This window comes from Polistes fuscatus, unplaced genomic scaffold (genome assembly GCF_010416935.1).
Source record: "Polistes fuscatus isolate 324 unplaced genomic scaffold, CU_Pfus_HIC Scaffold21, whole genome shotgun sequence".
Classification (NCBI taxonomy): domain Eukaryota; kingdom Metazoa; phylum Arthropoda; class Insecta; order Hymenoptera; family Vespidae; genus Polistes; species Polistes fuscatus.
The window spans coordinates 1,721,096-1,747,401 of NW_025113098.1; the positions used below are offsets into that span (position 1 = coordinate 1,721,096).

At 35.0% G+C, this 26,306-nt stretch overlaps 1 protein-coding gene across 1 annotated transcript in view; it reads left to right on the top strand.

The window, feature by feature from the left end:
- LOC122517850 (POU domain, class 3, transcription factor 3-A) overlaps positions 1-26,306 on the top strand; it is a 119,753-nt gene that overhangs the window by 22,524 nt on the left and 70,923 nt on the right. The window contains exon 2 of the mRNA XM_043636447.1: positions 9,453-9,630. Within this exon, the coding sequence (XP_043492382.1) occupies positions 9,469-9,630 (162 nt within the window). The 5' untranslated portion in view covers positions 9,453-9,468. The remainder of the gene's footprint in view (positions 1-9,452; positions 9,631-26,306) is intronic.

Genomic DNA, 26,306 nt, shown 5'->3' on the forward strand with positions numbered 1-26,306 from the left:
ATTACGAAGAAAATGAAGAAGAAGTGTAGTGGTAGCGATGGTGGTGTGGTGGTGTTGGAAAAGGGGATGGGGATGGGGTTGGAGTTGGGTTAGGTGAGGTTAGGTTAGGTTAGGTTAGGTTGGGGGGAAATAGGGGGAAAACAAAGAACCGCGAGTGAGACTTTCGCGAGAAACACAATTATTCGTATAGAGAAGAAGCACGTAGAAGCAGCAAGCGCACCCCCTTTTGCTTTGGAGGAACAATATTTGAACATTTCGTTTCGTGCACCACTCGCTAATGAACATATTTACGGAATTAACACCGAGATGTGGAAGTAAACGAGAAGGGATGGGGCAGGGGGGAGGAAAGGGGACGAGGGGGGTGATGATGCACTTTCCATCGCTCGTCGTTTCGTTCGTCTCGGTTGCATTTCGCAAATATAACGAGTCGTTTAAGTATCGCCAACCATTCTGTTTTTTCTGGTTTTTTTTTTCTCACCACTTTTAGTAAATTGGGGAGAGGGAGGAGGGGGATGAGAATATCTCGACGTTTCCCGTCGTATTTTAAAAATGATGATTTTGTCAGGTATGATTTTGAAGATGTAATTGAATAACTTTTAGAGATTACGAAAAAATTCGTGTACTGCAATTACGCGTTGCAACGATTGATTAATGATATTTCGAATGAATGAAACGCAATGAAAATGAATATTTTTTTGTCATTTTTTTCTTTTGTATTGAATTAAAAAGAAAAATTATATTTTTTTCTTTCATTCCCTTTTCTTTTTTTTTTTTAAACTTTTACACTTGTCGATAAATATTTGATAATCGTTTTTCGATTCGGTAGAAAACAAATAGATTTACACGATGAAAATAGGTTCGTTATTAGAAAATATTTTATCCGAACGAGCGTCGTTCGCTAATACTCGAGTCTCGAAACAAGTTAAAGCTTTTCTCTTATCCGAGTTTTAAGCTAAAGGAAATACGCGAAATATTTCATGAGAAAATGTAAACTTCGGTGGCTTTGGTCGAACTACTGAAGAGAAAAGCTTCGAATATTTAAGAAATGCCCAAAGTTTTGTTTCCCCCTCCTTCCTTCTCTTTCTCTTTCTCTTTCTTATCGAGAAAAGGATAGGAAACAAAAAAATAACTAGGATACATTTCACGATACTTGCATAACAAAATGCTCGAGTAGTATCTTTTTTTTCTTTTTCGAATAACCGAGAGGGGTAAAAAAGAATCTTCAAATTTCACAATTATTTCTCTGTACATTTATTTATTTATTTATTTATTTTAAAAGATACGTAATAATACGTGAATTAACGGGGTAGTGAAATAATTAACCCGCGAGCGGAATTTCGGTTGCCGAACGTTCCGAAAGTGGATTAGTGCAGAACGAGTGAACATGAGAGAGATGAGAGAGGGGGAAGGGGTCTAGGAAGGAATAGAGAAAATTTCGGAGAAGTAATAGTAGGGGAAAAGATAGAGATAGGGGTTGAACGGGTGGTGGTGGTGGTGGGAGGGGGAGGGGTAGGAAGTAGAAGACGTAACTTTTCGGAGGTTTTGAGCAGCGTTCGAGGTTAGTTCGAGCTAATCTGATTACTTAACGTTGGAACTTAACAGCGGCAGAACGCGTCTATGGGTGCAAGGGAGAGAAAAAGAGAGGGGGAAGGGAGGAATGGGGGTGTGGGTTGAAAGAGTGGGATTGTGTAAGAGAGAGTGGGCAAGTTTCCCTTGGGATTAAAATGACTTAATTTAAAGTTCGTCCCTTTCGTCGCGAACGGCCGTATAAAACGACAATCCAGTGTGATTTCTCAAAGCCACTTTGAAAAGGGGCCAGCAAAAAAGAAAGGGGCCCGCATTTAACTAATTCGACGTCCCACGAGCGGCGCTGGAATACGTAAACGGAAAATATCATCCTATGGTTGCTTGTTTTTTTTTTGTTATTGCATACGTTGCCAGAGATATTTTCATTTTTTAATTTATCATTTTTTGATTTATATTTTACATTTTATATTATTTTTGGATATATAATGCGACGGGGATTGAATAATAAATTAAACTAATGAAAATTGTAAATTATTACTTATTTTGTTTCTAGATTTTGAAATAATCGATTACTTATTGTTATACTTAATATATCTTATATCATTATATATATATAATTATAACATTATTATTATTTATTATCACATATATACAATCAAATGTAAGAGCAATGACCGAGAGTAAGAATTCCGTATAAGGTGAGGTAGTATTTTATAGAAAAAGGTAGTAGAAAAGTGCAGCATCCATTGCAAGAAGAAATTCCAGAAAGGATTGCTCGATCTTTTCTCTCCTTTTAGTTTTCTTTTTCCTTTTCCTTTTCCTTTTCCTTTTCTTTTTCTTCGTGTACCTTTTTCTTTGTTGTACCATCGCCACGATAGGACGCGCGTTATGAAATTTCTCTACTTCTTTAAATCCCATTCCGTTTCATTGTATTTCCGATCCTGCAAGGATATCATCCTCTACGTTTCGACCTTCTCGTTTTCTTCCTCTCATTTTCACTCCCCTTCCTTCCTTCCTTCCTTACTAACTTTCTTCCTTTTCCATCTTTTTCATCTACTAAACCGTACATATAGACACGAATAACACACAACGAATATCACATTTCAGAGTTTACAAGATATCACGTTTAAAAAGTCAGACAGTCATTTTTCAACTTGTAATTTTTTGGTTTTTCTATCTTCTTTTTATTCCTTTCGTTTTATTTTCTAATCTCAATACCGACTGACTGATATTATATATTTTTCTTTATATTTATCTGATTTATTTTCATACATAATTTCGTACAAATGATCTCGTTTTTTCTTTTCTTTTAATTATGAATCATTAATCGTTCAATTTGTCCACATATGCGTGCTGATTTTAACACGTAAAATAATAAACGCAGTCACTAAATATTAACAAATTATTATAATCGTATATTCGTTTAAAAATTCTCATATCTTGAGATTTAGTTGAATGAAAAGTAATATTTGACATATATAAAACGAATGATTTCGTATAATCGATATCGTCATCGTGTGTACGTAACATAAATTCAAATTAACCTAAGGCGAGTATTATTAACTACACGCGTACCCCATACTAATTATTATTATTAATAGAAATTAATAATTATCAATAATAAAAATCATTGAATATATTGTGCGTACGTGTGTTGTGTGTAAGAGAAAAAGAGAAAGAGAGAGAGAGAGAGAGAGAAAACTCGTCGTTACCAAATATAACAACGTATATTAATTCTCATACGTAAAATTTATACGAGACGTTTAATAAATCACAAAAAAAAAAAGAAAAAAATCTGAGAGGAAGAGTTTAGAAAATACGATACCCAAGACGCACTTTAATTCAACGTGGTGTGCTGGAATAAAAATTTCGCGACACGTATAACCCATTAGCCACATCGCGAATCGAATTAGCGAAAAGGCGTCTAACTAAACTCTGCGCGAGTAGGAAAAAAAAAGATTTAGGTATGAGGAACAAGGGTGGAACTGGGGGAAGGGCGGAGGAGGAGGAGGAGGGGTGTCCAAGCCATCAAATGTAGGAAGGAAGGAAAAGTGTTGTTGCATTGTTGGAATTTTCATAATAAAATTACGAGTCACATCAGCTCTAGGTCTCGTCCAACGTATACAACGAACACGTCGCGTATCAACTCACGTGCCCTTAACTTGTCACCCTTTTCCCTTCTTGACAAGTACGACGTATATCTACGTACGTATACGTCGTGAAATAGAGAAAAAGATATACGAGGAAAGAGAGGAGAGGGATGCGTGATTTCGCAGAAATTTTGCGAACGTAGAAATTTTGCGAGAACGTTTCAAACTAAAACGAAAATGGTGGAACGCGAAAATGCCAGACGGTATTTTGTTATTTTGCTTTTTCTTTTTCTTCTTTTTATTTTCTTTTTGTTTGTTTCCCCTCTCTCTCTCTCTCTTTTCTCTAGTTTGCACGAATCTGTCTTTCGTATATATTCTTTTTTTTTCTTTTTTGGGAGGGTAGGGAGATGAATTTTTTTTGTTTCCAAGCAACTTTCTCCCTACACTTGCTCGTTATGCTTAATCAGGCAAATTTTCAAGCTTGACGGTTCCCCAATGGTGTGTGTTTCTAACGATAAAGTCTCCTTCCTTATGCTCGTGTCACGCACGCGCCAAAATTTCGTGACCGGTTCACGTGTGCACGAATTACCAAACGTATTTTACTCACTTTCTTCTATCTAATTTACATATGCGTGATAAGTACTTTTCAACATTAACCGTTCTACCAACTTGTACGAACTTACATCCGTATATTATTATAAAGTTTCGTGTTATATAATAATTCTTTCCCCCCATATATAATACACCGTCGTACCACCTATATTTATTTCTCTACTCACATTTCCTCGATATCTGTTTATAGAAACCATATCAAATTTGCATTTATTCTCGTCGAGAAAAGAACGATATATATTTTTTATTAAATCGGCTTAACAATTGAACGAAAACGAGATGAAGGATTATTTTCGATTTTCCCTTAACGCGTTTTCCCCTTAGAAGCGGCAAAGTTTCTCCATTAGGATGCGTGGCCGAACGTGGAAAACCACGAGAACCATCCGTAAATCCAAAGCCATTTTCCATAGAACGAGGTAAAGGGGGAGGAAAGGAGAATGGGAGAGGGGTAGGGGGAGGGGGGCAAGACCTCGGCCAATCCCGTTCCGGACAGTCGATTCGCTCGGTCGACCACTTGGAAAAAGTCCGACCACTTTGCCGGTAACCAACCCCCCACCCTCGATCCCCATTCAACCCCATCACCCTAGTCACCCCTTTTCCCGTTACCAGCTCACCTTAAAACCCTTCTCTCGACACCCAAGCCACCCACTTTCTCTTCCATCCTACCCTACGATCGTTTTCCACGCTTTCGTGAACCCTTTCTTCTCTCGTTCGAGTCTGCAACTTTCGGAAAGTGGATGAAATCGTATATCGGTAAGCGAAGAAGAAGAAGAAGAAGAAGAAGAAGAAGAAGATTCCGCCCTTACCAGGGAATTTCGTTATAACGGTGTAAGCAATTTTCCGTGGTCCAGAAAAGGGACGAGTAAAGGGACGAGAACATCTTCTCGAGGTATACACGACGTCCTTTGATATCGTTACAACTCGCATAACCGTGAAATTAATTACCGAAAGATACGTTTATACGTTAATCGGATTAATTTTGCAATAATGCCTTAATGCTTACGCCCCCCCACCCCCCACCACACGTACACACATTTAATTCGTATTATATTATATACATTTTTTTTTCTTTATTTTCTTTCTTTTTTTATTCGATGAGCGTAATTTATATTTAAAAGAAATCAATATTCCATTAGCAATTATCGTAATTATTTAAAAACGCAGGAATTACGGGTTCGTAATACACGCGTAAATGGTTTTTATCCTCGTAATATTTGAATATAGAAAAAAATCTGATGAAGAAAGCAAAAGAAATAAATTCCTTCTTATTAACAAGCTCGGAAAAAAATTCGTCTAGCTTTTATCGATAAACAAATGAAAGCACCTATAATTAATTAATACGTATAGAATCGGTAAATAAAAGACGGAATGGTTTGAAATAATTAGGTGAATAGATGGGAAAGGAAAGAATCGGGAAGTGGGTTTGGTTTAAAATAGAGGAAGAAATAGAAAAGGAATGAAATAGAAAAAAAAAAAAAAGGAAAATCATACGAATGAGTATATTTGATCTAAAACGAATCACGAAGCTAGGAAATAAGCGTGTCTTTCGTCAATGCTCGCTCATTCGGTTCGGTTTAGTTCGGTTCTTCTTCTTCTTCTTCTTCTTTCGTTTTCTGAATGCGAATGAGAACTCCTCTTCCTCTCCCCCTACTCTTCTTCTCCCTCTTCTCAGGGAAAAGGTGTACGAATATAAGAGAAATCGAGAGAGAGAGAGAGAGAGAGAAAAAACAAGAGAGAGAGAAAAAAAGCATCCAGTGAAGAAGAAGGGTTTCTTTCGCGAACGTGAAAGTCAGTTGAAGCCGAGACCCAGGGCCGTACCAAGGAACCAGAACGGAAGGAAGGCTGCATTTATTAAACTGAGCGCAGACGTACCATCTCTCTCTCTCTTTTTCTTCCAATATTTCCCTCTTCGTGCCGCACCCGTGATTACTTCGATGTGTGTCCCTTCCTCGGTGTTTACGTGGGTGTTTGTGTGCGTGCGTAAAATAGTACCTCGATATACCCTCTTCATCACTCCTTCCTTTTCTTTCTTTCCTTTCCTTTTCTTTTCTTTTCTTTTCTTTTCTTTCTTCCATTCCATCTATCTCTCTCGCACTACCATCTTTTCTTCCACGTGCAACGAGCACGTACCACATACATACATACATACATTTTTATATGTATATATATGTGTTTATACACATATAAATGCACGCATACAACACACCCTTTTCCATTCTTTCGAACGAGTTCCATCTTCTCTCGAAGTCGTTCGAAATTGAATGCCGGCGGTCGAGACTCCGACGATTCCGACTTCTGACTCCTCTAATATACTTTCACGTTTTCTCTTTCCTCATCTTTTCATTCTTTTTCTTTTCCTTCTTTCCCTTCTTCTTCTTCTTCTTCTTATTCTTACTCTTCCGTTGTTTCGAGTTCGCCTTTTAAAAAATTTTCCTCGAGAAAGTCTGGATTCTCACCTGCACGCAATACACCCACCCACATACATACATTCATATATACACGTGAACAAATCAATCTATCTGTTTTTATTTTTAAATTAATATTACTTTGTCTTATTTAATTATAATATTTCTTAATTCGTACCGTCATTTTTTCTACGTACGAAAATTCCAATATATTTTTAACGTTGGTAGCACGTAAATCCTATATAATTCTGTTAACCCTTTACGAAGAGCCAGAGAATTTGGGTGTTATCGTGGGAGAAATGGTTGAAACCACAGCAGCAACACCACCACCACCACCACTACCACCCCCCAGCATCCCCTAGTCTTGCTTGCTTGCGATACATTGCCATACGATCGAACGTTGCTAACTATTCGTCCGAAGGCTTCGTTTAATCGTTCAACGAACTGGATGGAGGATACGGAATCGTGTTGTTTCGATTATAACGAGCACTTGGCATACCAACGCTTATTGGAAATACAATACGAAACGAACGAGGGATTCGAAAGCTTGAAGAAGGAATGGAAGAAGGGGTGGTGAAGGGGAGGGAAGGGGTTGTAGCCTTTAACTTTGTACAATGGTTTATCCTACGTTAATTTCACATTTAAGATTCTTCAAAGGTTAACTTTGAACGTTTTCTTTTGATCGTTATTTTAGAATCAATCTTTTACCTTTTATTTATTTTTTTAATTTTATATACTAAAATATATATAATGTTGAATTAAAAATCACAAATGTAATTTATTTATTTATTTATTTATTTATTCAATACTTTATAGGGTAATTTAGTGTAGTTAATACATACGACGAGTAATCATCGTCGTATTCAATCACGAAATTCTCAGATCGTTACCTGTGGAATCAATTTCGAGTAAACCTCTCTCTCTCTCTCTTTCTCTTTCTCTCTCAAGGGCATATTGCTACGGTATAAATTACCACGAGGTAATTGCTTCGACATAAGCCCTTCTTAGAGCTTCGAATTTCCTATTTTTCAAGATAAAATGATACTACCTTTAATAATATCGTATCGTTATATAAGAAAAATTATTATCAAATTTGATTAATAAAACGACGATATTTATAATCCTTATATTCAAACCCCCCCTTAAACCTACTCCCGAACGAAATATAAAAATATAATTGTAAGAATATAATAATCATTTGTAACAATTGATTACGCGTAAAAGTCATATAATACCAATGGACTACGTTGTAGATATAACTGTTAGAGACGAACGAGAATCCTCTGTCGGAAAGTTCAAACGAGCGTCGAACCGAAAATTGACCCCCAGGCCGATTGGTTTGACCGTTCGGTAGTCTAGCGTACGCATATGAGGGTGGTGGTCTCGTGAGAGGGGTAGAAAACAATTAATCAACGGTATACGTTCCCCGTTTGCTACACGGTTCGACGAACGATGCATGCAAGAGACTGAGAGAGAGAGAGAGTGAGAGACAAAAAGAGAGCGAGAGAGTAAGAAATAGATAGATAGATAGATAGAGAAGGATGTTAAACGTGGGATTAGAAAGAGAAAGGTAGAAGTTGTGGGCGAACGAGCGGTTGCGAGGGGTTGGTGGGAGTTTGTGGGGGCTTGTGGGGGTAAGAGGTACGGCGTGACTGATTCATTATGAGACTGTAATTAAGTTCTGGGGTATTAGCATACCGACAACGTCGGCTTTGGCCCACTCCAGTCGACACCGACTGGGAACGACTTGACCCGGCCCCAGGGTAAGGTGCTTCCTATGCTAACGAGATCGTCGTCGTCCCTTGCACGCCACCTTCTTGGTAGCCCAGAAAAAACTGCGCATTTATTCGTCCGATGTCGAGCGAATCTACCACCACCACCACCACCAACCCTTTTTTCTTTTGCTAACATCCCATGCCAGTAACACCCAGTGCAAGTAGTGCCAACATTGCCACCCGTTATACAAGTTATACCGGTACGACTATTATTATATTCCCCTCGACCATTAGGAACTCTCTTCCTCCTTCTCCCTGCCTCCCCCTTGTTCCACCCCCTACCTACCTACCTACCTACCTACCTACCTACCTACCACCACTACTAGCAAGACGCGTATCTCTTAATTAGCCAACGAAATCCACTGTGGAAGTGCCACCGCACGAAACTCTCGTACCCGTTATCAATTCACCCTGGACCACCAACTTTCCTCCTATGGTCAACTCTATGTCTAATTTTCATTACTTTTTCTTTTACTTTTAGTATATGCATGTATGTATGTACGTATATGGAAGAAACGAATGACAATTGTTTAATATTCTAATAATATGTTTCTTTGAAATCATTTTAAAAAATGAATTCTATCGATATATCATTGTCCAATATTAAAAAGTTTCATCAAACTTGAATATATCTTATCTTATATACGATATCATACGTACATATGTGTTGTAAGAATTTCGTATAACACACCTAATCGAAATTTCGTTCACGGAACGTGTTTTTGTTCCGTTATTGGGCTATCGAAGAAAGATTTCATTAAATTTCTACTTTAATTAGATACTCGTGATTATTAATTGAATTTATTTACTATCATTCTCATCGTAAATAAATTCCACCATCGTAGTAGCTGTTAGATTTTTTTCAATTTTTTTATTACTTATTAAGTTTCCCGTGTTCGTCGGTAAACGAATTTTCTTTCCCTTTCTACTTCTCTTCGTTATACCTCCCTCCCCCCTCCTCGCCCCACTCCCTCCTTTATTATCGAAGCCCTCGTGTACGGAATAAGATTAATCAAAGAACGAATTTTGTCGTCACTTTTCAGCAAGCTGAGGTGGAGGATGGAGGAGTTGGAGACGCTGGAGAGCACGGAGTGCCCGGAATGTCCCGGGCCACCCCCTGAGTTCCGGTTGCCACCACCCCCTCGGCCACCTTTCCTCACCGAGGGAACCTTCTGCTCGGAGGCGCCCTTAGCCGAGCTCGAGGACTGCGTTGCCATTCCGGTAAGCACCCTTTTATCAATCAGTTTCCGTTTATTATTATTATTATTTGGTTCCTTCATTTTTGGAAATATTTTTCACAGAATTGTAACTCGGAGTAATACTTCAGATCGTGTATCTCGTATAATAATATTCATTATATATTTTTATTTATAACAATAAAATATGATTCAGGTATGCATGAACAGGTGGTATATACGAGAACCCGAAGATCAAGGATTATTAGGAAGAAAATCAAATATAAATTCGTCAACTTTTACGTAAATTTGATTTCATTTTTCGTAAGGGATGATACGTATCAATTAACATACCTCTACACATGTGTATCACACACACACACACGTGAGCATCAATTATTTCATTTCCATCGTTTATTCCAAATTACTCTCGCAATTCTAGCCAAGTTATTTTTTTGTGTCTTTCTATGAATAAATTAACAATCGATATAATTATCAAATCATCATCGAAGGGACACATCTGTTAACATTTCGAAACATTTTTTTCTCTAGATATCGCAGAGACAGATACACGATTCGTTAATACTCGATGTAGTTTTGAACGTGAACCTAGGATATCTGAAACGGGGTGGGATGAATAGTGGGTGTTTGAAGGGGAAAAAGAGAGTGAGAGAGAGAAGAGAAGAGAATGGGTGAGTGAAAAGGGTGAGGAAAAGGTTTCAACGTAACATAGTTCGCGTTATGCAGTTCGCGTAGACTCGCTCGGACGCTTTTCCTACCGGCTTATATCGATTTCTCTCGGTCGATGTTCGCTGCTGGCAGACGAGTTATATCTTTTCCTATCTTTCTCTCTCTTCAACGGAGTCTCGTTTCTTCTCTCTCTCTCTCTCTCACTCATTCTCTCACCCTGTTCCTGTCTCTTTCTCGTATCAACGGCCGGAGTATTTGCCCGTGGTATTCGGGTATTCATGAGCAGGTACATACGAGAATCCGAAGATCAACGATGCAAGCCACCTGGGAATACTGAAATTCGAAGAAAGAGTGATAGAGAGAGAGAGAGAGAGAGATGCCATAGTTGAGAATGTGTGTGTCTATGTTTATATCTATCTATGTGTTTCCACCCTTTCCACAGTTTCACCATTCCTCCCCTCGTTTGCATCGTGTCTAGCTAGCTAGCTAGCTAGGTGAGTGGGTGAGTGGGTGGATAGGTTTGATGCTAGGTTTGTTCCTAGTCTTCTCTAACATTGGGGGAACAAACGGAAAAGGACTGTCGAGTTAGCTAATAAATCGTATGATATCAGCGTGTTCGACTGGAAACAAACCATGGGCAATTGTAATGCCGCGAGAATTCGACGGATCGTTGTTTCCGTGCCACCGAATACGCGGGACCATTATAATACAAAGTTTCAAGTTTTAGAATTCTCCCGAAGTGACTTCGATACGTTTCAGTCTTCCCTTTCCTCCTCCTCTATCCCTGTCTTCCTTTTACCCACCCCCCCTACCCCCCTGCTATCTCTTTCCGTTCAATCCCTTATCCGAAATGTGTCGGAACTCGTCTTTTGTGAAATTTCCTTTCTCATTTCTAGTCTTACAGTTCTAGAGATATTTATTATCAACCCATTCCTTCGTTGTTCGATAAAATTTATTCCATTATTATTATTATTTTAATCGATAAGAAATATGTATTAACTATTCCTTTATCTATTAACGTTAGATTTGCGAGAGAGAATGTTTTATTCGTTATTTTTATTTTAGAAGGAGAGAAATTAATATTTAAATATATTTATTAGTACGTTTAATGTACATCCATGAGAATATCGGTTAGTTCGAGAGAAGTATTTAGAATGTGTGTGCGTGGAATCGAAGAAAACGGTTGTTAGGCCGATCGATAGATCGATAAATCGGCATCTATCGATTTATCGATCGAAACTCGTAACAGGTGGCGAAGAAGAAGAAACGATGGAAAGAGAATGGAAAAGGAAATGAAGATGGAGTGACTCTGCGAGAGGAAACGGGGGAAGGAAAGGGGGAAAGAGGGGAGGGGGTTTGGGGGGGGAGGGGGACCCAGCAATCTACCGTTTCACGATTCGTATCGAAAGAAGTCGATAGATTCTAGAGCTTCTTCTCTTCACCCAGTTTCTCACCGAAGAAACCCCATCCTCATCCCCCCATCCCCATCCCCCCATCCCTCTACTCCCAACCTCTCTCGAATTGAATGAAAAAAAAAGGAAAGAAAAGAAAAAGGGGCATGGTAGATAGAAAATAGAAGAGTTAGAGAAAAGGGATAAGTTTCGTTCGCCTAACGTTAATCGCCTAAGCGTTTACCGTTCTTCGAATGTAGAAATCTTCATTAACTGGGATAACCGGTGTTATCTTTTCTCTTTGTTTACGTGTTTTATTCGTTCATTTGAGATTGTTTCTTTTTGTATCTTACGATTAATCTTTTTAATGCAATTAGAATTAGTATTTTGTCGTCTTTCAACGTTTAATCGTATTTGAAAAAAAAAAGAAGGATATTTTTCAAATGAAATTTTATATAAATATCTTAATTTTATTTTAATCTTCTTTTAATATAGATAATTAAATAGATATAATTTCGTACACATCAATTTTATTTATCCATCTCTTTTCATTCTATATACCATTAGAAAAATCTTTCATTAGAAACCATTAGATATAAATTCGAGTCGAATACATTAGTTAAATAAACATATATAACAAAGAATGTAATAAGAAAACAAGAAAGAGAGAGAGAGAGAGAACAAGAAATATCGTTACTTCTTTCATTAGAACTGTTCTTCTTCGTACTACAGTTGATAAAAAAAAAAAAAGAAAATGAAAGAAAAATCACGCGACTAGTGTGTATAAATATATAAATATGCATACATTAGTTTTTTACTTAGCATACTAAATGCAAATAAAGAATACTTCTTCGTCCGACCTGAAGAAGAGTTAAACCGAAATAAAAAAGAAAAGAAAAAAAAGGAACAAAAATAATAGGTGAGAAAGAAAGTGAGACAAAAAAGAGAGAGAGAGAGAGATAGAAAAAGGGAGAAGGAGTGAGTAGGTGGGGTGAAAAGGAAGGGGGAAACAGCAGTATACATTTTGATGTATGCGTCTTCGGTGCAGCAGGGGTGATGCGAGATGTTAAAAAAAAGAAAAAAAAAAGTGTATTTACTTAGACGGGCGCCATCCTTCCGTCGGTATCGTTTCTCTCTCTCTCTCTCTCTCTAATTCTCATGGTTCTTCTTTAGCATATCCTCTATCTGTTCCTCTTCTCATCCCAGCTCGGGTGGTACACTCCCTCTCAAAACGATACACGAAAACGACCAAGAAGAAAACGAACGGGGGATGAGGGTGGGGATGAGGGGGGTTAGGAGGGGGTTAGGAGGAGGTAGGAGGACAACGACCAAGACAAGATACAAAAACTGGTAGATGCCTATTAATAGAGAACACGTGTCTCTCGTAGCTGGTGGTACGTGCATGTATATACCGACGGAGTCATTATCGCTCCACGATTTTACATCATTACGCGTAATTGGAGACCCTTCCAAACTACGAGAACGACGAACACGAAGAAGAAGATGACGAAGAAGAAGAAGATGATGATGATGAAGAAGGAGAAGAAGAAGAAGAAGAAGAAAACGAACGGATGTCGCGTTCCGTTCCGTTATTCGAAAAGACAGTACATACTCCACTTTTCGCAACGTGTTTTACAACAACCTCTTTCTTTATTTCTTTATTTCTTTTTTTCTTTCTATATTTCGTGTCGATCATCCACGGCTTGTCTACTTTCTCTTCCGTCCTTATTTTTCTTTTTCATTCTTTTTTATTTCCTTTATTCTTTCCGTTTCATGGTAGAACGACGATGAGTAAGGAGGAAGGAAAAGGAGAATAGATGTGAAACGAGATTGTTCGTAATAATAATCAGTCTACCGTGTGCTTGCTTTTTTTTATTCGATTTATTTAATTATCGTGATGTTTAGATAACGTAGTATTTTTATTATTATCAAAATCAAATGAATTACTAATAAAACTTCGAGTGAAAATATCGTTTAAAATTCCAAAAGAAAAGAAAACAAAGGAACAAAATTATTGAAATATAAAAAATATCAATTGGTCAATATAAGAATCATGATATTGTTGTTTAATCGACGACTAGGAAAATGTTTTTGAAATAAACGGGGTAATGCGCGAGGATTAACCAAAATCCGTGTTAATTCCACTTAAATTCACGTAATACCGCATTAAAGCTAATCGATCTGAAATTCATGGAGAACACTATAGTATATGAAAAGCCGGTACACCGTATAATTACACCTAACGTCACGCCATTATGCGAGAGGATTTTAATACACCTCGCGACCCATTGGAATATGAGTATGCACCACTGCGCAAGGGAAATCTTAATAATTATCTAATATTCGAATGGATATAAGACGCCTTTCACGCTCCAATGGTATCAACTAACACACACTCTCCTACACGGATAAAATATTTACACTAACACACACCCACGTATATATAGATACACATATATATATATATATTTACATAAGAAATTTACAAACACATTCACGTATAATATTAAATGTACATATTTACATAGATTTACGTACACACCCACACCCACACATACACACATACACAAATGTATATATATATACACGTAGATATATTTAACGGAGCGAATGCAAATCCCTATGTACTTGGAAGGAAATCCCTCGTGGTTTTTGTGTCTTCTCATCTGACTTTACGGGGCGTTAAATGCATCGGGTGTCCTTAATTGAATTCCATCTCTCTTTCTCTTCTCTTCTCCACGACTTTCTTTATTATTTCCCTTTCCATCTTCTTATCTTCTTTCTATAACCAGTGCCGTGGATAACTATCGAAATGGGGGGGGATAAACATCTTGAGCTGTTATTTTGCTGTTGTAAAAAAGGATGACAAGGAGAAGTAGCCAGTAGAAATAAAAGAGGAATTAGAGCGATAAAAGTGTCTTTTTGCTCTCGATTTAACAGTTCACAGAAAATGATGGTTGCTTGGTTGCTTGGTTGCTTGCTTTACGTACTCTACTTTCCTCTCTCTCTCTCTCTTTCTATTTCTCTTTCTTCTTCTTCTTCTTTTATCTCTATCTCAGTTGGTCGTTTTTTTGCATGTTCATTTAACAACTTGCGCCTCGTATAACACGAGCACTATTACCCCGAGATTTTATTACAAAAGGAATAATACTATATATATATATATATATATAAGTACTCACATTTTACGGTTGTCAAACGATAAAACGAGACATTACTTCTCGTGTCGATAATCGTGTCGCGTTTTTTTTTTCTTCTTCTTCTTCTTTTCCTTTTTATTCTTTTCCCTTTTCTTTATTTTTTTAACGATATACAAGTATTACTAAAAAGATACGTAGTTCAATTAAGTTAATTTAAATAGGAGTAATTTAATCGTTTAACTAACATGTGTATATATTGTAACTAACAGATACTTGTCTCTCTGTTTACAACATCTACGTGATTGGTAAAGGATATATAGTTACGGATTAACTTACTCGTCGTTCAACTTTACCTACAGAGTTAGTTAGTTTTCTTTGTGCTTTTACATCGAAATATCCGGTTAAAACGGTTTCTAAGATTTCTTCAAAGGAAGAAAATCCCCATCAGAGAGAAATAAGAGTGTGAGAGAGAGAGAGAGAGAAATTTAAAACACACAGACAATTTTCTTTTCCTTCGACATCAAAGTACTTTATGTAATAATATACATTTAAACGGCTATCGTTGATGAATCATTTTTTTTTTTCTAAAAATAAGAAATATTTAACCAAATTAAATATTATACAAAAGTTGCGTGAATATATAAAAAAAAATAAAAAAAGATAAGATAATCGTAGTTTATGTTAACGCACTGCACTGCACTGCACTCGTTCGTTCCCTTCGTTCCCTTCGTTCGTGGTTGAAGAAAAGAAAACAATTTACGAGCTGAGGTTACGAGCAAGGAAGAAAAGCAAGCAAGCAAGCAAGCAAGTAACCCTCAAAGAGAGATGCCAAGAGAAAGAGAATGTTCTATGACGACAGGGGTGGGAGGAAGGGAAGGGAATAAAGGGTGCCAAGAAAGGGAGGAGTAATTAAAAACCACTAAGCGAATATATAGTTTCTTGTATGTCTTTTCAAGTTTATTAGATGGCACCTAAAGGTTTATTATATACGTTGCATTGTTTATTAAATATATTATCTCTTTCTTTATTACTTTATTATACGACATTCCACGTTTTCTTTTATTTTTCTCTTTTCAAATTTATCATCTATAAATCTATTATATCAAAAGTTACATTAAGATAAAATTAATTTTATAATTTGTCTTTTTTCTCTTTTTATTTAGTATTGCAACTGTATTGAATAATACTCTTGTTATTTATGTAATTAATTATGTAATTAATCTATGTTAATATCTATGTAATTATCTACTATTATAGAACCATTATACTTTTATTTATTATTTACTATTTTCTTTTTACATTTATCTACTTACTGTGCGTTACTACTAATATAATAATAAGTTTAATAATAATTACATAATTTTCATTTCCGTTTTGTTTTATCTATACATTACATTGTACTATACTGTAATTAATTGCCTTTAGGGAGCCTAGGCTCTAGGGTCAATAAAATATTATTAAATAAATAAAATAAATAAATGTAATGTATGTCTAATTAATTTATGTAATTAATATTAAATATTTCCTGTTTCGTATTATAGAATTAAACGTATAGTTGATTAAATGTGTTTACAGATGAATATATTACTTATGTATCATAGACGTGTATATTTGTGTGTGTGTGTGTGTCTACTTATTACAATTAAGAAAGTAAGTAGTACAAGGTATGCCGAAGTCAAATCGAAAGGAAATTCTAATGCAAAAGGAGGAGGAAGAAACTTTATGTGCACTCGATTCCGTTTAACTAGAAACGACAAAAGTTTCGATTAAGTCTACGGTATAATGCGACAAGTGCTGGCAATTGGACAAGTTTAGATTTGAGTTACAGTACCTAAAGCTCAACGATATATATATATATTATAAATTTAACTGTACAACATTTCAAGATGGTGGTGCACCTTTATTATTTCCCTTTGTCGTATTTTCTCGTCTAAATCACATATAACTTTCTTTATATTTTACATAGGAAAAACAAGAAAAAACAACATTAATATATAATTTAAAGAGTTCACTTATGAAAATATTATTAATTCTAAAAGAATAGAAAATGAGAGAAAGAGAAATAGAAAAAGAATCTACTATTATCGCGTACAAATCTCCGTATAATCACTGTAAGATTATCCCACCATTTGTTCTCCCTAGTCTTTGGACGCTTTTGAGCTTACCTTTCTCTCTCTCTCACACTCTCAGTCTATCTCTCTTTCTCTTTCTCTTTCTCTTTCTCTTTGGGTTATCCGGTCGAGCCTTTTTCCCTGCACGATTTTCTTCGTCTTCCATTTTTAGGGTGGAAAAGACGGTAGCAGCTCGTAGAAAAGAGAAAGAGAAACGGAAAGAATGGGACGACTATGGTTCTATGGGGGTTGCGAAGGAGGAGGAGGAGAAGGGTGGTGGTGGTGGTGGTGGTGGTGGAAAAAGTGAGACAGATAGAAAAGAAAATGCGAGGAAGACCGAGCAGTGATACGTTTTTGCAACGGTGTGAGAAAAAAAAAAGAAAAAATATAGTCAAGAGAGAGAAAGAGAGAGAAAAAAGAGAGAGAGAGAGAGAGAGTCTCTATTACGTTGGGGAATCCGCTTTGTTTCTGCCGGCGTTCACCGAGTGCAATGTAGAAGAGGAGTAGAAAGAGAATGAATTCAAAGGTATACAAAAAGTACAAAAACAAAAAGAAATAAAAAGAAAAGGAAATGGAAAGAGAGAAAGAGAGAGAGAGAGAAAAATGGAAGGAAAGTAGAGGGGAGAGGAAAAAAAAGTCACCCTCTTCCTCGTTCTTCCTCATTCTCGTCGTATTCGTCTCCTCGGATTCGTCGTTGTCGTCGGAGTTTGCGCTTCTCGCAAAGGTACGACGACTGAAAAATGAAGGAAAACAGAAAAGGGAAGATATTTTTCTACGTTACTACCTATTTTTTTTTTTTTTTTTTTTACTTTGCTCCACACACACACACACACACACAGAAACTCATACAACTATGGTCATACTTTCTTTATTTCTTTATTTGTTTCTTTCTCAACGAATTTAGGTATGGATTTAGATGTTCTACGATTAACTCGTGACGGTGTTTAGTTAATTAAACCCCTTTGATTGGTAAACTTAAGAAAAATACTTCTACGTACTACCTATTTTGTTGTTTGTTTGTTTGTTACTTCATTTACCATACAATCACGATCATACTTTCTTTATTTTTCTTTCTTTTTCACTAAATTAGAGTATAGATTTAAATGTGTTAGGATAAACTCGTAATGGTGTTTAGTTAATTAAACCCTTTGACTGCTAAATGAGTTCTGAAAATAATTGATTTAAATTTATTCGCTTTAATCGCGATGAAAGTGAACAAAATATTATTTTTCTTCGTACGTCTTAGATTAATGTTAGTTTTCCGTTCTTTCTATCGAAATGAAATACCATAATCGATATTCTAATATATATATAAACAAATAACGAAATTATTTAATATCGTAATAAAAATTCACATCGGAGTTTTCTCAGAATCGGTCTGTGTATTAAATTAAAAAAAAACTTTCTAAGAGAGAAAACACGCGGTATCGGTAGCCGTTTCCTAATATGTCGTTCGATGAATCGACACCGGTTAAAGAAACCGGTCAGGTATACTTATTATATAGATAAATAAGTAACATGGGATCGTTCGTATAACGACTTCAAATAAATTGATAGCGGCATACATTTAGTTGACAAATAAATTCCAAAAAAAAAAGAAAATAAAATCGATTAATATTTATAACATTTTTATATCGGTCAAGCCAACTTCGATTATCCATTTTCTTTTTTAACTATATATTTAAATAATTATAATAATAATAATAATAATATATAAACGCGTTAGACATTTTTCAATTTAACGTATAAAATTTAATTTCTATAGAATTGTTTGATGTTTTTCACGAAACGATTCCAAGATTATTTATCTTATAAAAATCCTTGAAAAACAACACATTATTCTTAAAGTTAACTTCAATACGCAACGTGTTACATTACTTTTATTTTCTTACGCGATTCGATAAAGTCGAGAATCGCAAAGATAAAACCCTTCTTCTCCAAAAGGGTTTTCGTTTCGAAGCATTTTCTACGCGTATAAGGATTTAGTTTACGAATTTGTTTCCTACATCTTTATTCGTAAAAAGAAATAGTACGTATACACATAGATTTTTGTATTGTATTACCATCGTATAAAGGAAGAAAAATTGGAAATGGGAATGAGAGAATGAGATAACACCATACGTCCCATAAAATATCATATCTTTGAAAAAGATTATTCTTTGACGTTCCTGTTTTCCGCATCAAAGAACCAATTTCGATGCACCCAACGAAATTCGACACCTTCTCCAACTGATCTATTATTATTTTCTCTATGACTCATATTTTTTATTTAATCTAATATATATATATATGTGTGTGTATGTGTGTGTGTATTTTGATAAAATAAGAAAAGAAAACTTTTATTTTCAAGTAAGAAAAATCTAAATATATAATAATTTGTCTTTACACCAATAATATGGATTAAAATCAACGAATTATCAAATAAGAAACGTTAATTACATGAATGCATTTTTATTAATGTGCTGCTGGTACGACAAGATTCTCCCACGTATTTCCGTTCGATAAATAACTGAATTACAACATGTTAAACCGGTTCACACCTTTTCCCTTCCCTTCTTCGAACAGATCTTACCTGAGAAATTGTTGGGGGAAGGGAAGGGCAGGGGGGAGGGGGGGGAGGATCGCGTGTCGTCGACACTCACCTTTCGATCTTCTCTCAATCGTATGTCTCGTAAATTAAAAAAGATATTATACTTATTATTTCATTTAATATATTATTATATAATAATATAAATATTCGTAATGTAATTTAATGGAAAGATGATGAGTGGTGAGGGGGGTGGTGGGGTCATAGGTGTATCGGGGGTTACGATAATAACAGGTGAAACGAATGTAACTTTCAATTTCAATATTTCTTTATACCTATATGTATATTTTGATTACTCAGTCAGGTATATCACGTAGAATTTGATGTATAAACTAGGTATTTCTATCCCGATATACGCGTCGTTTGTAATAATAACGTTGAAACGTGGCGAGACACGCGATATCCGGGGAAAATAATAATACTATTCTTCTCCTCCTCCTCCTCCCCCTGCCCCCCTCCCCCCGTCTGGCCGCTTTCGTTATTCGCGTATCGTGTATTTTTTTTCATTTCCCAAGCGGTGTAACATCGATCACCTATCATCAGGAAGCAAATATTTCAACTTGATATACGATTCTCGCACGTTTGACCGTTTAGTCGTAAAATCCAAGAACAGAGAGAGAGAGAGAGAGAGAGAAGATAGAATGACGTTGACGTACCAAGGGTAATTCATTTTCATAAGGTTAATCACAAATTACAATCTATTCTATTATATATCATCCGGTGTTATCGTAAATTGTCAATTTTATATATTAAATATCTTTTATAGAAAAGATGATGATAATAATGTATACGCGTGTCTTCATTTATTATAATATACCACCCGTAACCATCGACAAGTTAGATTATTTTATCAATATAAATCTTCGTTTGATTATTATTTTCGTTTAGCGTAGTAGAAAACGACGTGTTAAAATATATAATTTGACGGGAAGACGTTAACAACGATTCATTTCATATCTATTACTATTATACCTATTTCTTTATTACCATATTGCATATAATATAAAGATTTATTCAAAATTTCATTTACTTAACCCTGCGTGTTTAACCACACTCTTTCTTCACGTATAAAAATGAATTCATTTGACAGCACGATAATTAACGAAAGTAATAGTAATATATTTTCATTTCAAACTAACTCGTAAAATTATCTTTTACAATTTTTCCGTATACGAAAATTAAAAGAGAGAAAGGAAAGAAAAAAAAAGAACGATACATATATTTCTATTTGAATTTTAATAATCATCATACGTTAATAAGAGGAAAAAAAAACAATGAACACCTTAAAAGTAGATAAGAGTAACGTTAAGAGGCAAGTTGAAACGAAAAGAGAGAGGGTTGGTAATCCACGCAGCAATTCAATTAGCCACTCTAATCTTCTCTTGCGAGAGAGTTAGAGTCTCGAATCTAAATAAGGATCGAGAAAACGTTTATTAAAAGGTGCACGCGTGCCGTTCGCATTCTCACGTGCTCCACGTACGCTTGCTTGTTCCAACGACACGATGTTCAACGTTATCTTCGATGCATCGCAACCTTAACCCGAAACCCCCTCCTCCTCCTCCTCCTCCTTCTTTTACCTTCCTCTTCCTACTTCTAATTTCACCTTTCTCTTCCTCCTTTTATTCCCCCCACCTCTCGTTATTTCACTTTGCTCCTCTTTCCTTTAACTTTTCTTTTTCTTAAACTTCAACCAAACCCCAGCCCCCTACTCTCCCCCCCCTTATTCACGTTCTACTTTCCTCTTTGTCTTTTTCTTTTTCTTTTATTCCTACCCACCCTCCCCCTTTCTCCTCCCCCTTTCTCCTCCTCCTCCTCTTCCCCTTGGACTCGTACCTTTAAAAGGTGTAAATCATACACGCTCGGACTCACGCCATGCGCGTGAATGTTTCGTCCCATAGGAAGGGCTTCTTTAACAGCGAAAAGTGGGAGGGAGGAGGAGGAGGAGGGGGAGAACGGGGAGGTGGTTATCGTTTCGCATAAATCATCGGCTAACTCAGAGTTTCATAGTCATAGTCGTAGTCTTTCTCTCTGTGTATGTGTGTGTGTGTGTGTGTGTGTGTGTGCACCCACTCGACCAACCACTCGTTCTTTCGAGAGTTACTACACCAATAGGGCGGGAAGGGAACGAGATCCTTTATCAGGCTCGATAAGGATGAGAGATTATGTCGAACATCGTTTCGGATTAGTTTAATAAATTCAAAGGATATATTTCTTTTGATTTCTTTGTTCATTTTTTACTGTACCAATTGAATTTCTTATTATAATTGGTACTCTCGTATACGTGAGATAACAAAATGAGATTAGCTTTTTTTATTTTTGTCAATTAACATGATAATATATTTCGATTTTATTAGAACTCTTATCTCTTTAGTATATTTATATTTTGTTGTTATTTTCTTTTCTTATTTTATATCAATTCGTATAAACAAATTTCTAATTGTGTAAGTGTTGTATTTAAAAGATATATCTAAAAGCACGTTTGTCATACACGACGTTTGAATTAATGTTTCAAGTTAGTTATAAGTTTGTTTCTTTCTTTCATTCTGTTCGAATGATCGTTTTTAAAAAAACTAGTATCAATTTATCGAACAATAATAAGTACCAGTAGTTTCTCTTTAGATATAATATCTGATTCGTTTTAAATACGAATTTCATTAGAAGTATAACAAACATCACGTTAACCAGATTACTGATAGATTTATGTTACCTTTAACGATAAGAAACAATTTTATTGTCGCGTTAGAAATACATAAAGGGTACATATCTATGCATGTGGGTTGGTAAATGAGGAAATCACAAACGAGTACGTATATAGAAAGTTAAGAAAATATTATCGTAAAGAAATAACAACGATTAGGTACGTGCGAAATTACTCTGCCGTGACGTGCAAGTAAACCTACGATTCGCAATCGTAATAACTAACGGTGTTACTATCGATGATGAACAAACGTTTTTAAGATCGGTAACCATTGACTTATAATATAATAACATTCAAATATTATTTTTTAATTTTCTTTTTCTTACTTGATATTACACGTAAAATGATTATTTGTCACGAATTCGATTCGTTTTAATCGACGGACTATGATGTGGGCTGTTTATTAAATAAATTCAATAGATAATTATATTTTTTATTTTGTATACGGATACAAATTATTATTCGTTTGATATTTTATATTAGAAACTTTATGTATATGTATATATTATTTTAATTAAAATACATAGATATACAAAAGGTATTTTGTAATACGTGGAACTAATTTTAGAAGTGTAATAGGTGATGTAAAAATAATGAAGAAAGTTCGTATAACTGTATTTCCTATATTTTATAGTGTTTTCAAGTTATATGCCATTTTTGTGTTTCAATATTCTGCGATAACTTCTATTAATTAAACATTAAATTAACAATTAAATTAACAATCAAAAATTCAATCAAATGTTACAATAGTTACTTTTTGTTTTTATTTTTATACTTCAACAAAATCGCCATATATAAATAACAGTAAGAAAAATATAACGTTTCTATAAACCCCGTTGAAATCTTTTTTACTACTTTTTCTTCTATTTCTTTTTTAATTTATTTTCCATGGCGTATTTCAAGGAACGTTTCGCGTTTGTACAAACGACTGAAGTTTTCATGGTTCCTCGAAAGGAGAGTCGGGAAGGGGGAAGAAGAAGAGGAAGATTCGTAGCATGAGTTTGCCATCCGATTATAATTAAAGTCCCAGAAACGATGATGACTACAAACTACTACCACCACTACATTTTCTTTTTCTTTTTCTTTTTGTGTACGTCGCGTGGCGCGACATGAAACAGAAAAAGAAAGCCAGCAGCCCCCATGTACGTTGTGTTGCAACATCAACACCATATCCTACATCATGTAAGCACTTCTCTTCTTCCCCTTTTCTCTATTTCTTTCTCTCTCTCTCTTTCTGTTTGTATGCATACATTAGCAGTCAAAAGTTTGCCACAAACTACGAAACTCTATTTTATATTCTCATCCACGAGATTTCACTTTTCATTTTTAACTTTAACGTTAGAAACATTAAACAGGTAAACAACGTTGTTGTCTTCCACATAAAAATAATTATCATTTATTATTTCATTAATTATATATATATTACACATTTTTGTTAGAAATATTCAAATATATATATCAAATTTTAACCGATGTATCTCTCATTTTATGCACTTTTTGTCGCATTTTCTATTTCTTTTATTTTATTAATTAAAGAACACGAATTTGTTATAAATGTGTAACAATTATATATTTTAAATATTAAATTAATTAAATCTTATATACGTATAATATTTGATTAGATTATTTTTCTATTTAATTTCCGAATTAAATGTCAAACTTTTGTTGAATAGTGTATGCATATATGCATCAATGCATGCATGCATGCATGCATGCATGGTACGTATGTATGTATGCATGTATGTATGTATGTTAGTCGGGAAGATCCCCTTTCTATCAATGGGGTCGTCGTACAGGATGTTCCCGTAGAAAAGCAAGTGTATTGAAAACTTTCCTGACCTTATCAACGTCATTCAAATGCCAAAGGAAAGAGAAGGAGGAAGGGGGGAGGGGGAGGGGGAGATATTCACGGAAGCAAAATCCCATAGATTCCTTTTTTTTTATTTTTTTAAACAATAAATGTCGAGTTCGTCGAGTAAGAATTTACGATTTTTGTTTTTCCATGTATGAAACAAAAAAAATGGGGTGAGAGAGTGTTCACTTTCTCTTTCTCTTTCTCTTTGTCTTTTTCTTTCGCACTTTGTTTCCAGTGTTCTCGTGTTTACGCGTATCCGGAATAATCAAGGAAAGGGGTTCAAAGGATCGTAACGAGGGTGTTGCAAAACCACAAACGACACCCTTCCAAAGTTCTACGTACGTCAGCGCGTGTAATTCGGTCGTCTCGTCTTTTAACAAACGATCCTTCGCAACTTTCATGATCCGTTAAATCGTCTAACACAAACGCATAAAAGGTATTCATTCGTTTATCTAACATTAGAACTTTAGATAATGTATCTCAAATACATTCAAAATTAACACGAATTGATAAACGTTCTGTATTATTTTTTACACAGAGATTTATTTTATCATATCGAATAATATTTTTTAAGTCGTCTAAACAAATTTCTTTTCTACTTTTCTATTATTTCTTTTTTTTAAATATTACTCGACGAATTTTGAACGACTAGAAAAAATATCTTATTTTAAGGAAAACAGAAACAATAAGAAATAAAATACAGATAATAAATATATAATTGTTAAAATTATCTTAGCTTTAGTATTTACCAAGTGGAAACCAATTGGTTGAACGTACATTCTCGGTTACAAATAAAAGTCATCTCCGATAAAGCTTTAAAACCGGAATATCGGTTTCAGTAACGTAGTACCAATTACTTCAGTTTTTCTCTCTCTCTCTCTCTCTCTTTTTCTTCCTTTTTTTTCTTTTTTTTTTCTTGCAAGACTAACCCGGATAATGGGGGTTACAAGAAGGAAAATATACGTCGGGATCGTGAGCAGTATTCGATCCGCGAGAAAAAGGAACTTTCTCTCTCTCTCTCTCTCTCTCTCTCTTGATGGTGTAAATCGGTTCGCTGTATTAAAACGTTCTTTCTTTTTTTTCTTTTCTTTTCTTTCTTTTCCCTCCTTCAAAGAACTACCTTACTTATTTTTTGTCCCCGTTTTAGATTGTAAATCGTTAAATAATAATATTTAAAACGAATGATCGAACCCCGTTTTTATCTTCGAACTAAACATTAAACGAATGTTTCACCTTAGATCAAATTATTTCTATTGAAAATGTCGTATTTATAAATATTATTAAAATAAACGAGACATTTTATATTATTTATTCAATTAGAATTTTGAACATTATTAACTTGTATTCCAAAAAATTGTACACCTATCAATATCCAACGTTTGGTGTTAAATCTTTTTACTGTTTTACTGTTCCTTTTTCTCTGTACTTTACTTTAATTTTTATTACATTAATTTATTATATATAAACAAAAAAAGTACGAATTGATTGATTCTTTAAACACATCGATAGGATTCATTACAAAAGAAAACTCTAATGTTACGTTGATGGATCTCGTATACAAGAGATAAAATGAGAAAGAAAAAAAAAAGAGAGAGAGAGAAAGAAAGTAAGAGGGAGGAGGAGTGGAGGAAGGGGGAGGAAAATAAAAAGATGGAAAAAGGAAGGAACGATCGTAACAAAGGGTTTTCTCGAAAGTCATTAACCCGATTCATCGTATAATCACTTTGAATGAATAGCTTAGCAAGAAGCTTTTTATCCATCGATGTGTGTTGTGTTATACGTGTATATGTATGTGTGTATGTGTGTATAGGTTTGCAAGGGAACGCGTGTTATATCGTATCGTTAGGTAGAAGAGATGACAAGGGAAAAGCATAGTCGTAGACACTAACGGCAAAAGGGGGCGATCAAAGGATTAGGTCGTCTATCAACGATACGAAAACTTCCATCGAGGAAAGACTAATTTATATCGCCAGGGATCATACGTCGAGTGGATGGGATCATTTTCCATGCTTGAAACTACGATTAATTTCGAGATAGAAATTATTTGGATAATTTAATAAATAAATTTCGTATATAAATATATATAATTTTCTTTTTTTAAATATATTAAATATATATATTGTATTAATTTTATTTTATTTTCACGCGGGTTTTAGGGCTCGTAGTTTAATAGATAAATCTCGTATAAAAATATATATAATTTCTTTTTTTAAATATATTAAATATATATATTGTATTAATTATACTTTC